Below are 15987 nucleotides of genomic sequence, written 5' to 3' on the forward strand. Positions count from 1 at the left end.
CTCCCCTGCCAACTGCCCTCCCCTGTCAACCCGATGGCCCGCAACTGCCCTCCCCTGCAGGCCTCGTTGCCCCCAACCGTTCTCCTCTGCAGGCCTGGTCGCCCCCAACTGCCCTCTCCTGCAGGCCTGGTCGCCCCCAACTGCCCTCCCCTGCTCGCCATCTTGTGATTATGTGGGGGCAGCCATCTTGTGATGACATGGGGCGGCCATCTTGTGAGGGTGTGAGGGTCTATTTGCATATTAACCTCTTTATTATATAGGACTAGAGGCCTGATGCACGAAATTCTTGCAAGAGTGGGCCTTCCTTTCCCCGGCTGCCAGCACCGGCTTCCCTCTGGCACCTGAGACCCGGGCTTCCCTCTGGCCGCTGGCAACCACCTGGGACCCGGGCTTCTTCCCTCATAGCCCTGGCTTCAGTCTAATTAGCATATTATGCTTTTATTATTATAGATAAAAGCAGGAACAGATTAGGAAAGGAACTTTGGATTCAGTTTCATCAGTGCTAAAGAATTTTAAAATTATTTGAACTTGGTCAAGTTAAATGGAGTGATATATTTTGGAATAAAAGGTAATAAATTAGCTGGGTTTAAAAAAATATAGAAAAAATGTTAGATAAGTATCTGTCTTTCTAAAATGTAGGCAACTTTAAAGGATTCTGACCCCCAACCTTGTCAGGAATTTCTTCCTTTTTCCTGAAACTATTTTAAATACCGGTATTTATTATGAAATTTCATGTTAATAGTTCCTAAAAAAAAAAAAAAAGGTAAGAATTTGTGTTCCTTTTGTACCCCTACTCCACAAAGTGAAAGTATTTTTTCATTGTGAGTAAAAGGATTGTTGTTGTTCAAGCTTCCTTACTGAACACATGTGCTCTATTTTTTTGTTGTTGTTTGTTTCTCTTTAACGGTCAAGGCACCTCCTTCCATGGTCAACAATGAACAACGCCAGCATGCAGAGCACATATTCTTATCGTTTAGGAAATCGAAGTCACCATTTGCAGTTTGCAAGCATATTTTGGGTAAGTATTCACTTTAAAAATATTTTTGCATAATCACTTCTAATTTTTCTCTCCTGAATGTTACATATTTTAAATTCCTTTAAAAATAAGCAGGTTTATATAGTTATAATTTTTTATTAATAATCGTTCTCTGAAGTGGCTTTAAAGATATCCCATATAGCCGACAGAAAACATTTTCTAATTTTGGATTTTTCTCCCTTAGATATAGTGTTCAATAATTTGTTTTATTATTGATCATAGTGTGAAGGTTGTTAAGAGTGGGGGAAAAAAGTCTAATATTTTTTTCAGTTGTTTTCAAGTGTGATGTCATTTATTATAGGAAATGTACTGTATATTATCTCAGTGTTTTAAAATTCAGATTGTCTTTGGAGCTTTCTACAATTTTCTTTTTCATAGATTTTTTTTTAAAAACCATGTAGTTTGTACTCAGCTTGCTTAAATAACTATTAGTCAGTTCTATGTAAGTTATCACTGTATATCCTAAAATGAAGCATTGATTTTTACACTTGTAATGTATTATGAATACTTTATATCTGACATATGTACAGAAATGATCTCTTTCCAAAGATGGTATTTTCTCTCTATATATAGTCTTCTGCCTCTTAGATATTTTATAACCCTGTTATTATTGGCTCTTTTTTTTTTTTTAAATTGGAACCATTTTTGTCACCCAGAGTTAAGGCTCTGAAATGCTAAGTTATCCAATGACCACAGAATTGGCTAGTTGAGTATTAAGAACTAAAATATCTGACCTTTTATTCTTATGCTTTGATTTATCTGTTAGCCAGCAGATTGAAATCGCCTACAATGAAAGTTATAATGTTACAAGTACTCTACATATACAGGGTTATAAATTAGAGTTGTTAGATTGATTGGGTTGGAAAAGCTCTGTTGCAGGGACTGTTGAGGTCCCAGCTCCAGCGGTGCCTGCTGCATGTGGTCACCTTGAGTCACTTACCCTCTCTGAGCCCGTTTTCATCTGTGAAATGGGAATAGTGATGTCCTCTTCCTTCATGGATTCGGCTATGTTAAGTTGTTGTGAGGTGCAAATGTAGTGACAATGCAGAAAAGCACTTTGTAAACACTCAGGTAAATGTCATGATCCCATTATCTCATTAAAAATATGATAAGCTTTTTGAAGGAAAAAAATATGATAAGCTTAAAAATGCTGTTTTTTGTTTGCGAGGAATTAGCAGTGGTGGTGAAGGTGGCTCTTTCCCACTCAGGAGTTAGATCCCACCATTAGAGGGGAAGCTTTAATAACCACCTTTTAAATTCCAAATGAGGAAGTTTTGAAAAAATTTTTGAGTGGTAGTGGTGAGTTTGTTTCTGGCACTGAGATAATGTATTTTATGCCTGTGGAGAATATTTAACTCAGCATTAAATTAAAAGAAGCAAAACTCAACATTAGCCTTCAGAATTTAATGGACACTTGCTTCATCCTTACTGCCTGGAAATGGTTCAGCATTAATGGATTTAGAAAACCATTTTGTTAACTAGCACCTAAAATAAACAGAATGGTTTTCTTCATGGCAGGTGCCATAAGTACATTTAACTAGAGTTCTATTAGTGTTTCATTTAACTTTCTGTTACAATTCAGTCGTCATTTTTTACTAGTCGGGAAGTAGTTGATCTAAGTTATAAGTATTTTATTAGAGTGTATTTGTTTATACCACTCTTTTTTTGAATATGTATATTTATGAAGTATTGTTGCTTTGTTATGATTTAAGCTTATTTTGGAAAACTTGTTTTTCTGATAAAAATTTCTAAATACGGGTATTGCGAATTCCAGCCGTGCTTCTAAAATCATTTTGGGTTTTGAGACATGAACTATTTAAAAGCCTGAGTGCATGTATTACAGTCATTAATGTACTGCCAAGCCCTGTGTTACATTAATGTTACATCTAAACTTCACAGAGTATCTTTTAACTCCGTCCTCGTCCTCGGTTGCCACCAGCACAGAAAGGTTAATTCCTCTAAGAAGACTTCTCATGCAAGTGGCAGTCAATCACAGTTCAGAATTTTCACATTCTTGTCTAGGGATTGTATATAATTTTTGTAGAATGTTGGGGCAATATATTCTAATAAAAGGGAGATGTTCTCCTTGATGCTTCCCTTTTCTGGCCTCTTAAAATTCTTCCTTTCCCCTTCTCACTTAAGTTTTATTACGTTTCTCATCTTTCCTCATTTCCTGGTCTTACCCTTTTGTTTTCATTCTACTTTTAATTTTTTTTGCACTTTTCTGAAAGTGTGTTTATACATGCATGTGCATGTTGCATGCTTGTGCATTTCGTCGGAAGAGCACTTCAGACTGCTTCACCTCAGAAGTCTTTGGCATAGGAATGTTTTAGGTTTATGGGGTCAAATGTTTCTTAAGAAATCCTGAGTTCTCTTCTTGTTAAAGAACTATTATATTCCCAGACAGTGAGGGAGTCACTGTCTCCTGGGGCTTTTTGACATTCTTTTGTCCTCCTCTCAGGGAGAAATTGAATTCTTTTGTTACCTCAGAAGTATCCAAAATAAAACAAAATGATGTGCATATGTGTCTATCATTAAGCAGAATTCAGGGCTTACATTACTTGTACTTTAAAGCCAGAGAGGTGATTGTCTTCACTGATATCTGGGCTTGACTACTAGGGCTTTCTTAAAACAAAACAAAACAAAACCTCCCCCCCCCACATACACACAACTTTCTGATCAATCAAAACATTTCCTCTCTGACATTTACTTCATTTTAACTTTTGTCTTCATGGCTTTGTCTAGTTTCAGATGGTTGACAAGATACAAATGAATTTTAGTTATGTAATTATTATTAAAGTTACTGTGGTAGGAAATGAAAGTGTCCAGCAAAGTGGCCTGAAAATAATTGGTCATCCTATTTTAGACTGTGTCCTAGTCAGTGGAAAGTTACCCTAGTTAGAAATTCTAGATGAATGTGAGTTCCTTGTGGAGACCTGTCCATTTCCAGTGTCTCTCCAGCAGAGAGAAAAACAAGCCTTAGGTCCTGCTGGAAAGTTTCTAGAGTTACCTGCAAGCAGCATTCACACATTTACTAGTATGTTAGGGGTAAGTGTAGTGTAGGAAGGCTAATAACTTTCATGAGAAAGTGTAATTTATTAGGTTAGAAAAATTCCTTCTTTGAAATTTGGCTTCTTTTTTCCAAATTCCTCCTTTCGTAGAGAGCTTTTTATGGGGGTAGTAATATAGAGATCTTCATTTCATACCAAGCAGAGGAAAAGAGTTACCTTGAGCCTTGGCCAGGTACCTCAGTTGGTTAAAGCAGTGGTCGGCAAACTGCAGCTCGCAACCCACATGCGGCTCGTGAGCCACGGTTTGCCGCTCTGTTGACTAATGAGTTTGCTGACCACTGGGTTAGAGCCTTGTACCATTATGCCAAAGTGGGGGGTTCAATTCTCGGTCAGGATACATATAGGAATCTATTAATGAATGCTTGGATCAGTGGAGCAACAGATGGATGCAACAGATCAGATGGATGTTTTTCTCTTTGTCCCTCCCCCATTTTCCTTCCCTCCCTCTTCTCTCCCCCTCTCCCCCTCTTCCTCTCTCCCTCCCTTTCCCCTTCCCCTCCCCCTCTTTCTAAAAATCAATTTATAAAAAGTCACCTTGGAAACTATGAATGTCATTCACCATTTATAATTGTGCCTCCAGCACAAATAGAAGTAAGCATGTTCCATTGCCCTTGAAGACCAGAAGGTGCTTGTTTGGTCTTACCTTCCTTGGCATGTGCAGTTGGGGCTGGATTAGCATTGCTCAAGGAACACACCAGCCTTGTGATCTTGGATTTCCTTCTTCATCTCTTGGTGCTTCACTTCCTTTAACTGTAAAATGGCAGGAATTGAACTAGATGATCTTTGGAGTTGTATTTCTAAAGTTCTGTGAGTCCCTACGATTTTGCTTTCTTGATAAAATCCATGGTTAAGGATTTCAGGTTTCTTGCTCTTAAAATTTTTACTGTTGTAATGGAATATGAAGATAGGCAGAAACCATCATTTTGTTTCAAAGATTTATAATAGATTATTTGAGTTAACATTAAAAAGCAGTACTATATTTCTCCATAAGCGATCTAAATAGATAAAGCTGGTTTTTGTTTCAAATCCTCTTTTAATAAAACACTTAATTTTCTCCTGGAACTTTAAATGCATCTTTTCATTATAAGTTTCCATTTTTGGAAGCGATTGCTTTATTTATTGATTATTTATTAAGGTTTCTAAATTTTTGTGAGTTTTGATGATCATCTGAATTAGAATTCATGTAAAGATAGCATGGAATAATAAAACGTTGAAAAGAAGGTCCAATTTGGTTCCTCTTATTAGTTTTGGAATTTCCAAGATTCCTAGGTAGTAGTGTAATGTAATAGGAATTTATGTAGGGTATACCTTTTCTCTCACATTTTCATGGCTAATTGTGTTAAGATCACTTGTAAGATTTCCTAATGACCTAAACTTGAACAGGAGAGAAAATGGTGTATCTTCATGCTCTGCTGCTAATTTCTTGAAGGTGCCATTGTCTGCCTAGAGTGAAATTCTCATGGCTTTCAGATAATCATGTCCAGTGATCTTGGCAAATAACCTGCACTCTAATCATAGACATTTTATGGATTTTACATGATGGTTACTTTTTGGAGCTTCAGAAAATTTCCACTTTTTCTTGACTTTATTTTGACTGTTTCTTCCTTTTGATTAATGCTGTTTGAAAAGACTAGACTTGTAATGTGAATGAAAGAAAAATAGAAAATTAATATAAAATATTTTTAGGTATGTTAATTTTCTATTCCCCGCCCCCCCTCCCGATTCAATTTTTAGTTCAGATACTATCACTTGGTAGTTACGGCTGGATCTTTCTAAGTGTAGCTTTGGGATTTTACTCAGTTTGATCAGTATTGCAATCAGAAAATTCACAAGAACTTCTCACCTTGTGTAAACTGATTTCTTTTTTTTTTACTTTTTTTTTAATTTGAGAAAAATATATCTTAATGATTATATTTATTTCTGAACTTACTATTGGAGATGGGTCATCCTGCTGCAAGCTTAATTACTTACATTGAAAAAAAAATATATATGTGTGTGTGTGTGTGTGTGTGTGTGTGTGTGTGTGTATATATATATATATATATATATATATATATAATTTTGTTAATCTTCACCTGAGAATATTTTTCCCATTGATTTTTAGAGAGAGTGAAAGGGGGAGGGGAGAGAGAGAGAGAGAAAGAGAAAGAAAGAAAGAAAGGAAGAAAGAAAAGAAAGGAAGAGAAAGAGAAACATTGATATGAGACACACATAGATTGGTTGGCTCCCACACACACCCCACCGGGGCCCGGGGATTGAACCTGCAACTCAAGTACATGCCCTTGACTGGGAATCCAACCCAAGACCCTTCAGTCTGCAGGCTGATGCTCTAACCACGGAGCAACCAACCAGGGCTACATTGAAATATTTTAACAGTGTGGCTCATCACAAATAGTAATGTTCAAAGACTAGTTTATTAAGGTATTTTGCAGGTACCAAGTTCTGTTTTGCACAGGGTGAGAATCTCTTAGGAAGTTTTCTGACTGCTTTATATTTTTATTTTATTTTTTTTAAAGCTGTGTTATTTTTTAGTTCCTCATGCTTTGGAAGTAACAGTTGAAGAGAGGTGAGGAAAGTTTGTGAAAATTGTGATCGGGGATTAGCTGCCACCTGCCAGAGGTGTCTTCTGAGAGGAACTAACCTCTTTGTGGTGCTAGAGCAAGGTCACTGGATTAAAAAAAACAACAGGTAACCATCTTATTCCTTGTCTGAAAAGTTCAATTCATAAATGCAACGTGTTCAAGGGAAGATGAGCTGGTGTTTACAGAAAGAATCTAATTCTCTCCTCAGAAACAAGCAAGGTGGACTATGTCCTCTTTCAAGCTGCCACGGCCATCATGGAGGCAGTGGTCCGAGAGTGGATTCTCTTGGAAAAGGGCAGCATTGAGTCACTGCGAACATTCCTTTTAACCTACGTCTTACAGAGGCCCAAGTAAGTACACAGAGGAGTTCTGCTGAAACACTCATGCTAAGCTTATCCTTTTGGAGCCTTTCCCTTTGTTTTTCTTTATTTCTTTTAATGATAGACATTATGGGGAAGCTCTGTGTGGGCCTCATATTTTAAAAACTCATACACACGGCCCTAGTCGGTTTGGCTTAGTGAGTAGAGCGTTGGCCTGGGGACTGAAGGGTCCTGGGTTCGATTCTGGTCAAGGGCACATGTCCGGGTTGTGGGCTCCATTCCCAGTGGGGGGCGTGCAGGAGATAGCCTATCAATGATTCTCTCTCATCATTGATGTTTCTGTCTCACTTTCTCTCTGAAATCAATAAAAATATATTTAAAAAAGCCCTGGACGGTTTGGCTCAGTGGATAGAGCATTGGCCTGCGAACTGAAAGGTCCCAGGTTCGATTCTGGTCAAGGGCACATGCTCGGGTTGTGGGCTCGATCCCTCATGGGGGACTTGCAGGAGGTAGCCGATCCATGATTCTCTCTCATCATGGATGTTTCTATCTCTCTCTCCCTCTTCCTTCCTCTCTGAAATCAATAAAAATATATTAAAAAATACACATATATATATAAAAACAAAGCAAACCCCTTATATAGGTGATTATAGCTTGTTTTCCTACTTAATGAAACAGTGATTTTTAAAAAAATTAAATTTTTTTGGGGTGACAGTGGTTAATAAAATTATATGGGTTTCAGGTGTACATTTCTATAATACATCATCTGTATATTGTATTGTGTGTTCACCACCCCAAAGAAATAATGATTTTTGAGTTTATGATACTAGATTTTGTTTTTTTGAGAAGATTGTGCTGGATGTTAGTTTTTTTGTTGTTGTTTGTTTTTTGGTTGTTTGGAAGATTTTGGTTTTAAGTAAAAGTTGATTTTGGACTCAGTTGAAAAGTCTTTTTAGTTGTTCTTCCTCTGGTGCTTGTGGTAAGTATTATAAGACAGGTGGTGAGTATCCCAAGATGGGTGAGGGAGGAATTAAATACATTGACAAACCAAACATTACCTATATATGTGTATAGAACTGTATGTTACATAAAAAGGTTGAGAAGAAAAAAAGCACCAAATTTTTTTAACAGTTCCTTTGGAGAGGGGCTCCAGTTTAAGTAATGGGGTGAAGGTGAATTTCTTTTCACGTTATACACATTGTAGTGTTTAAACATTTTATAAGATTGTATATATTTATTATTGCTTTATGTTTGCTTGTTTTTTAATAAGAGGAAAATTATTAGCACACAACTTTTGGGGGGAGATTCACTTATAACTTTCTTTTTATGGTAAGTCCCATAAATGCCAAGTCTTCTTTTAAGAAGAGGCGATGCACAGTCTCTATGTGCTGTTTGGGCTGTTGGATACTTTTTTGCATGCATGCCGTTAATTTCCAAGTTTAATGAAGAAAATGTTATGTAAGTAAAAATGTTAGTCATGAGGAATGTGGATTGTTGGTGATAAACTTGCATAAAGCTTTAAAAGTAATATGGAGCACACTGTTGTTATACCTTCCTACTGACTATTCATGAGCAGTCTCTGAATTTGTAATACTGAATCATAATTACTGGCATGACTTAAGCATTCAGTTAAGTGCTAACTGCTTTACATATAGAAGATGCATGAAAGACAAAAGCCAACGTTTGTTTAGCATGTTAGCATTGCACGTTTAATGAATGTGGCTATACGCGTATGTTTTCTAGTTTTAACAAAGGAAGATAAATTTGCTCCAGTTTCAAACCTTTCTCTTTTTTTATGCTGTTTTTCTTTATTATTTATTTTCCTAGTCCTATATAATAAAGAGGGAATATGCTAATTGACCGTCAAGCCTCAAAAAGATGGAGGCGCCCACAGCCAATAAGGAGGGAATATGCTAATTGACCACCACGTCCTCAAAGATGGCGGCTCACACAGCCATAAGATGGAGGAGCCCAATCCCCTCAGCCCTGCCGGGGCTGCAGGTGCACGGCATGGCCAGGCCTTCCCCCAGGCGGATCCGGCGCTCTGTGCACCTGCCTCCAGAGTCCCCCAGTCCCTTCAGTCCCCCAGCCGCCCAGGGCCAGCCCAAGGGACGACCAAACGACTGAACAAGCAGGCTGCGTGGGGCGACCAGGCCAGCAGGGGGGGTAGTGACGGACAGTCAAATGACTGAACAGCATGTTCCGTGGTGTGACCAGGCTGGCGGGGTGGGGGGGGGGGGAGGGCGTGAGGGGCGACCAGGCTGGCAGAGGGGGCAGTTGGGGGCAACCAGGACGGCAGGGGAGGCAGTTGGGGGCAACTAGGCTGGCGGGGGGGGGTGGCAGTAAGAGGCAACCAAGCCAGCAGGGGGAGCACTTGGGGGCGACCAGGCTGGCAGCGGGAGGGGTGCAGTTGGGGGCAACCAGACTGGCGGGGGTGGGGAAGTTAGGGGCGACCAGGCCGGCAGAGGGGGGGGTAGTTGGGTGTGACCAGGCCGGTGGGGGGCGGAGGCTGTTAGGGGTGACCAGGCCTGCGGGGGGTGAGGGGAGCAGTTAGGAGCGACCAGGCCAGCAGGGAGGGGGCAGTTGGGGGCTACCTGGCTGGCAGCGGGGGGCAGTTAGGGGTGGTCAGACCGGCATGCAGAGGCATTGAAGGGCGATCAGGCTGGCAGGGTTGGGGGGCAGTTAGGGGCAACCAGGCAGGCAGGCAGGTGAGCGATTAGGAGCCAGCGGTCCAGGATTGTGAGAGGGATGTCTGACTGACCAGCAGTCGTGCACCTGGCCTCTAGTAATTTATAATTCTTGTCAATAGAGATATTTGAAACTAGTTTTATGTACATTCCTAGTAATAGTATTCAGCTTTATGTACTTTTTCTAGTAGTAGTCAGTGAGTGTATTTGAAACTGTTGGGTTCCTCAAAAGTAGAAAAATTCCCTTTGGTCAACTCATATCTTGCCTATAATAGGATCTCTCTATTTGGTTAATGAATGTTTCAAGTCTGTTTTGAAGAAACATTTTTCACGTTAGTCTAGATATAGGGACATGTGTTTATTCATTTGCATAAATTTTTCTCTTTTTTAAAAAATCCTCATATGAGGATATTTTTCCATTGAATTTTATAGAGAGGGAAAGACAGAAATATCGATGTGAGAGAAACGCATTCATTAGTTGCTTCCCGTATGTGCCCTGACCAGGGCCTGGGCTGGGGTGGAGCCTGCAACCGTGGTATGTGCCTTTGACGGGAATTGAACCTGGTCCCTTTGGTCCACAGGCCGACAGTCTGTCCACTGAGCCAAACCAGCTAGGACCATTTGCATTACTTTCTAACATGCCTATTATGTGGCAGGCATTATACTTTACCAGGGGACTACAGTACCAGCAGAACTGGTATGGTGGCCAATCTGGGAGATGAAGTTAAACCCCTGGTAACAGATGGTGTTATAATAGGTGTTGGAGAGCCTCCTTATACCTATTGATGGGCAGAGGGCAGAGCAATTCAGAGGCCTGGAAGTGTGTGAACCCTGTGACAGTCACTGTGAAGGAAGTTCAGTATATCTCCAGTTCTTAGTGTGTGTAGAAAGGATGAGATCAGAGATGGAAGTTGGTAATCACCCATAAAGAGCCTTAGGAGTGGGTGACCATATCATTTACTAGTATGTCTAAATGGGGATACTTCTCAGAGTAAAAGAAAGCACTATTTTTAAAAATATTAATTTTTATAGATAGGGGGAGAGAGAGAGAGAGAGAGAGGAGAGAGGGAGAAACATCAATGATGAGAGAGTTGTTGATCAGCTGCCTCCTGCACGCCCCACACTGGGGATGTAGACATGTGCCCTGACCAGGAATCGAACCATGACCTCCAGGTTCATTGGTCAGTGCTCAACCACTGAGCCACACTGACCAGGCAAGAAAGCATTATTAATAACTAGAGGCCCAATGCATGAAATTTGTGTGAGAGTAGGCCTTCCTTCCCCTGGCTGCTGGCAACAGATTCCCTATGGCACCCAGGACCCAGGCTTTCCTCTGGCCGTTGTCAGACACCCAGGACCCGGGCTTCCCTCGCAGTCCTGGCTTTGTCTGGAAGGATGTCCGGTCTAATTAGCATATTGCACTTTTATTATTATAGACTAGAGGCCGAGTGCATGAAACCCGTGCACGGGCGCGTGTGTCCCTCAGCCCAGCCTGCACCCTCTCCAATCTGGGACCCCTCTCACAATCCAGGACTGCTGGCTCCTAACTGCTCGCCTGCCTGCCTTCCTGATTGATCCTAACTGCCCTCCCCTGCCAGCCTGATCACCCTCTAACCACTCCCCTGCCAGCCTGATTGATGCCTAACTGCTCTCCTGCCAGCCTGTTTGCCCCCAACTGCCCTTCCCTGCAGGCCCGGTCGCCCCCAACTTCCCTCCTCAGCTGGCTTGGTCACCCCTAACTGCCCTCCCCTGCAGGCTTGATCACCCCCAACTGCCCTCCCTTGCAGGCCTGGTCCCTCCCAACTGCCCTCCCCTGCTGGCCTGATCGCCCCCAACTGCCCTCCCTTGCAGGCCTGATTCCTCCCAACTGCCCTCCCCTGCTGGCCATCTTGTGGTGGCCATCTTGTGTCCACATGGGGGCAGCCATCTTGTGTGTTGGAGTGATGGTCAATTTGCATATTACTCTTTTATTAGATAGGATAGAGGCCTGGTGCATGGGTGGAGGCTAGCTGGTTGGCCCTGAAGCGTGTCCCGGATCAGGGTGGGGGTTCCCTTGGGGCGTGGGGCGGCCTGGGTGAGGGGCCTGTGGTGGTTTGCAGGCCGGCCACGCCCCCTGGCGACCCAAGTGGAGGCCCTGGTATCTGGGGTTTATTTGTCTTCTATAATTGAAACTTTGTAGCCTTGAGAGGAGCCAAGCCTGCTTGATCCGTGGGTGCAGCCATTTTTGTTGGGATTTATTTATCTTCTGTAATTGAAACTTTGTAGCATTGAGTGGAGGCCTGGATCCGCCAGGGTGTACGGAAAGCTTGGCTTCCTCCATTGCCAGGGAAACCCAAGCCTCCTGCTTCTGCTCCCTCTGTGGCTGCAGCCATCTTGGTTGGGTTCATTTGCATACTTGCTCCTGATTGGCTGGTGGGCGTGGCTTGTTGGGTGTAGCAGAGTGATGTTTAATTTGCATATCACTCATTTATTAGATAGGACTAGAGGTCCTGTGCCCGAAATTCGTGCACGGGGGGGGGGGGGGTGTCCCTCAGCCCAGCCTGCACCCTCTCTAATCTGGGACCCCTTGAGCAGGCCTAAACGGGCAGTTGGACATCCCTTTCACAATCCAGAACTGCTGGCTCCCAACCGCTCACCGGCCTGCCTGCCTTATTGCCCCTAACCACTTATGCCTGCCAGCCTGATCACCCCCTAACCCAGGGGTGGGCACACTTTTTGACTCGAGGGCCACAATGGGTTCTTAAACTGGACCGGAGGGCCGGAACAAAAGCATGGATGGAGTGTTTGTGTGAACTAATATAAATTCAAAGTAAAGGAGCGGAGGGGAGAGCAAGAGAACGGTCCGCTCTTTCGGCTCCGCGGGCCGGATAGAACAGCCGAACGGGCCGGATCTGGCCCGTGGGCTGTAGTTTGCCCACGGCTGCCCTAACCACTTCCCTGCCAGCCTGATCAATGCCTAACTGCTCCCCTGCCGGCCCGATTGCCCCTAACTGCCCTCCCCTGCTGACCTGGTCAACCCTAACTGCCCTCTCCTGCTGGCCTGATCACCCCTGACTGTCCTTTCTTGAAGGCCTGGTCGCCCCCAACTGCCCTCCCCTGCTGATCTGGTTGCCCTTAACTGTGTCCCCTGCTGGCCCGGTCACCCCTAACTGCCCTCCCTTGCCAGCCTGGTCGCCTCTAACTGCCCTCTCCTGCAGGCCTGGTTCCCCCCAATTGCCCTCCCCTACAAGCCTGGGTGCCCTGCAGCTGTCCTCCCCTGCAGGCCTAGTCACCCCTAACTGCCCTCCCTGCAGGCCTGGTCCCCCCAACTTCCCTCCCTTTCAGGCCTGGTCCCTCTGACCTGCCCTCCCCTGCTGGCCTGATCGCCCACAACTGCCCTCTCCTGCTGGCCATCTTGTGGAGGCCATCTTGTGTCCACATGGGGGCAGCCATCTTGTGTGTTGGAGTGATGGTCAATTTGCGTATTACTCTTTTATTAGAAAGGATAGAGGCCTGGTGCATGGGTGGGGGCCAGCTGGTTTGCCCTGAAGGGTGTCCCAGATCAGGGTGGGGGTTCCCTTGGGGCGTGGGGCGGCCTGGGTGAGGGGCCTGTGGTGGTTTGCAGGCCAGCACGCCACCTAGCGACCCAAGTGGAGGCCCTGGTATCTGAGATTTATTTGTCTTCTATAATTGAAACTTTGTAGCCTTCAGCGGAGGCCAGGGTAGGCCAGGAACTTGGCTTCCTCCATCACCGGGGAAACCCAAGCCTCCTGCTTGCTCCGTGGCCGCAGCCATTTTTGTTGGGATTTATTTATCTTCTATAATTGAAACTTTGTAGCCTTCAGCGGAGGCCTGGGCTGGCCAGGGTGTGCAGGAAGCTTGGCTTCCTCCATTGCCGGGGAAACCCAAGCCTCCTGCTCGCTCTGTGGCCACAGCCATCTTGGTTGGGTTAATTTGCATACTCGCTCCTGATTGGCTGGTGGGCATGGCTTGTGTGTGTAGCGGAGATACGGTCATTTTTCATATTACTCTTTTATTAGATAAGGTGTGTGTGTGTGTGTGTGTGTGTGTGTGTGTGTGTGTGTGTGTGTGTGTTTGTATTTAAGGCCCGGTGCATGAATTTGTGCATGGGTGGGATCCGACCAGCCTGGCCAAGGGGAGGGGACATGGGCAGTTGGCCAGCCTCCCTGCTGGTTGAACTCCTGGTTGAGGGGACAATTTGCATATTAGCCTTTTATTATATAGGATATATACTGAGTAGCCAGATTATTATGCGTTCAGAGATCATAATAATCTGGCCACTCAGTGCATACAGATATTGAATGTCAACTGTAATTGAAAAATTTGGGTTTTATTTCAAGGGCACTTGGTAGTTGTATCCTTGTGCACTTTAAAGGCTGGATTGTAAAGTTCAGGGTTATGTTTTCTTTAAGAAACAATTTTGAAAAGGCAGTTAAATCTCTATGCCCTTGTCTAATGAGTTTTTTTAAAAAAAATATATGTTTTATTGATTTTAGACAGGAAGGGAGAGTGGGAGAGAGAGAGATAGAAACATCAATGATGAGAGAGAATCACTGTTTGGCTGCCTTCTGCACACCCCCCACTAGGGATCGAGCCCAAAAATCAGGCATGTGCCCTTGGCCGGAATTGCACCCAGGTCCCTTCAGTCCACAGGCTGATGCTTTATCCACTGAGCCAAACTTGCGAGGGCTAATGAGCTTTTTATAATGCCTCTACTTAGGACCAGTACTTCTGCCACCACATCGAGGAACATCTCAGAGATGAGATTTTAAAAAGGATTTTTAAAAATTTATTTGTTTCTATAACGTTGTGTATTGAATAGCTAGCATTTTGCCTTCCCATGGGAATAGATTTAAGATTATATTACTGCTTGGAGATGGATATTGGGTCAGAATTTCTCTCTTAATTGGTGGAATCTTAATCTGGCTCTTAGTGAGCTGACTTACATGAATCGATCATTGATTGAAGAAACTAATGCTTACATAGTGCTTAGTGTGCACTGGGCACAGTTTTGAGAACATTCAATTCTTGTAATAACCCTGTTACTGTTGTCCCCATTCCACAGAAGAGAAAACTGAAACTCTGAGCGTTAACTATCTTACCTAGGGTCACATAGCTGGTAGATAATGGAGTGTGAATTTGCACCCAGGTCTTCTGGCTTTGGAGTCTATACATAATCACTGAGATGTAAGCAGGGTTATTAGGAGTTCAGGCATAGTGAGACATTTGGGAGTACTTTTATATTAGAATTATGTAAAATTTTTCACTTTGATCTTTATGTTTTACAGCCTCCAAAAGTATGTTCGGGAACAGATTCTCTTAGCAGTAGCAGTAATTGTAAAACGAGGCTCACTAGATAAGTCAATTGACTGCAAGAGCATTTTTCATGAAGTCAGCCAGTTGATCAGTAGTGGCAATCCCACCGTGGTAAGTATGCTAATTATTCACATTTGTAAATATTTATTTTTTATATTATACAGATTCCATTACTGCAATGGCTATCTACATGAAAGAAAAAGCAGTTTTTAATTTTTCTTATTTTCTCTAGTCCTTTTCATACATGTGTACATCGCTTTTTCATTTGATCCTGTTTCCATATTGCTGTAGTATTCATAATCATCATTTTAATGATGTAAAAATATCATAAGCTAATATACCACACTATGCTTAGCCATTTTCCTTTTATTGAACATCTCCTCCATATTTAATAAACCTTTGACAGCTACTAGTGAACATGGATATAGTGTTGGTTAGAAACTTCCTTTATAAAGGAGATTTTAAGAGATATTTGAAAAAAAAAGAGATTATTGATGGTTTTCTGTGGATGAAAGACAGTTAACCTCATGAGTTAAGTGAGGTCAAACCATTTAGCTTCGTTGGCCAGAAACTATGTAGTTTGGCTTTCACTCTTACCTTTCTAATAATGTATTTTTTGTGGCCATCCCTTATACTAGTCTAACTTAACTGTTTAAATAAATTTGGGGCAATATAGTAGATTCGCTGATTTTTATTGTGGATTAACACTTAGGGGCTGCCCAGAGGAGACAGCGCTCAATAAGCATTCATCAAGTGTTGATCTCCGCATTGGTATCACCCCTATATTTATATAATCTTATTAGTACATGAACAATATTAAATGATCTCTTGTTCTATCAAATAATATTTTAATTATTCAAAGTCAGAAGTAAGTATTTATGCTAGTATTTGTGAGTAAAAACTAATTATGTATTAAAATGGAAAACCAACTTATTAGCTCTAATTTTAATTCCTTAAAAAATACTTTATAGATAA

General features: G+C 42.4%; 1 protein-coding gene across 4 annotated transcripts in view; it reads left to right on the plus strand.

The window, feature by feature from the left end:
- The window catches only part of XPO4 (exportin 4), a 172814-nt gene that overhangs the window by 42553 nt on the left and 114274 nt on the right, over positions 1 to 15987 (plus strand). For 3 of the 4 annotated variants that reach the window (XR_013960146.1, XR_013960147.1, XM_080660572.1), the window contains exons 2-4: positions 913 to 1018; positions 6898 to 7039; positions 14985 to 15123. Coding sequence is in view for 2 of the 4 variants with exons in the window: in XM_080660572.1 (XP_080516698.1) it covers positions 913 to 1018; positions 6898 to 7039; positions 14985 to 15123 (387 nt within the window). In the remaining 2 variants the exon portion in view is untranslated. Of the gene's footprint in view, positions 1 to 912; positions 1019 to 6656; positions 6796 to 6897; positions 7040 to 14984; positions 15124 to 15987 lie in introns of those variants that run through there. The other variant, XM_080660573.1, reaches the window with a different exon arrangement.

This window comes from Plecotus auritus, assembly GCF_963455305.1.
Source record: "Plecotus auritus genome assembly, chromosome: 3".
NCBI lineage: Eukaryota > Metazoa > Chordata > Mammalia > Chiroptera > Vespertilionidae > Plecotus > Plecotus auritus.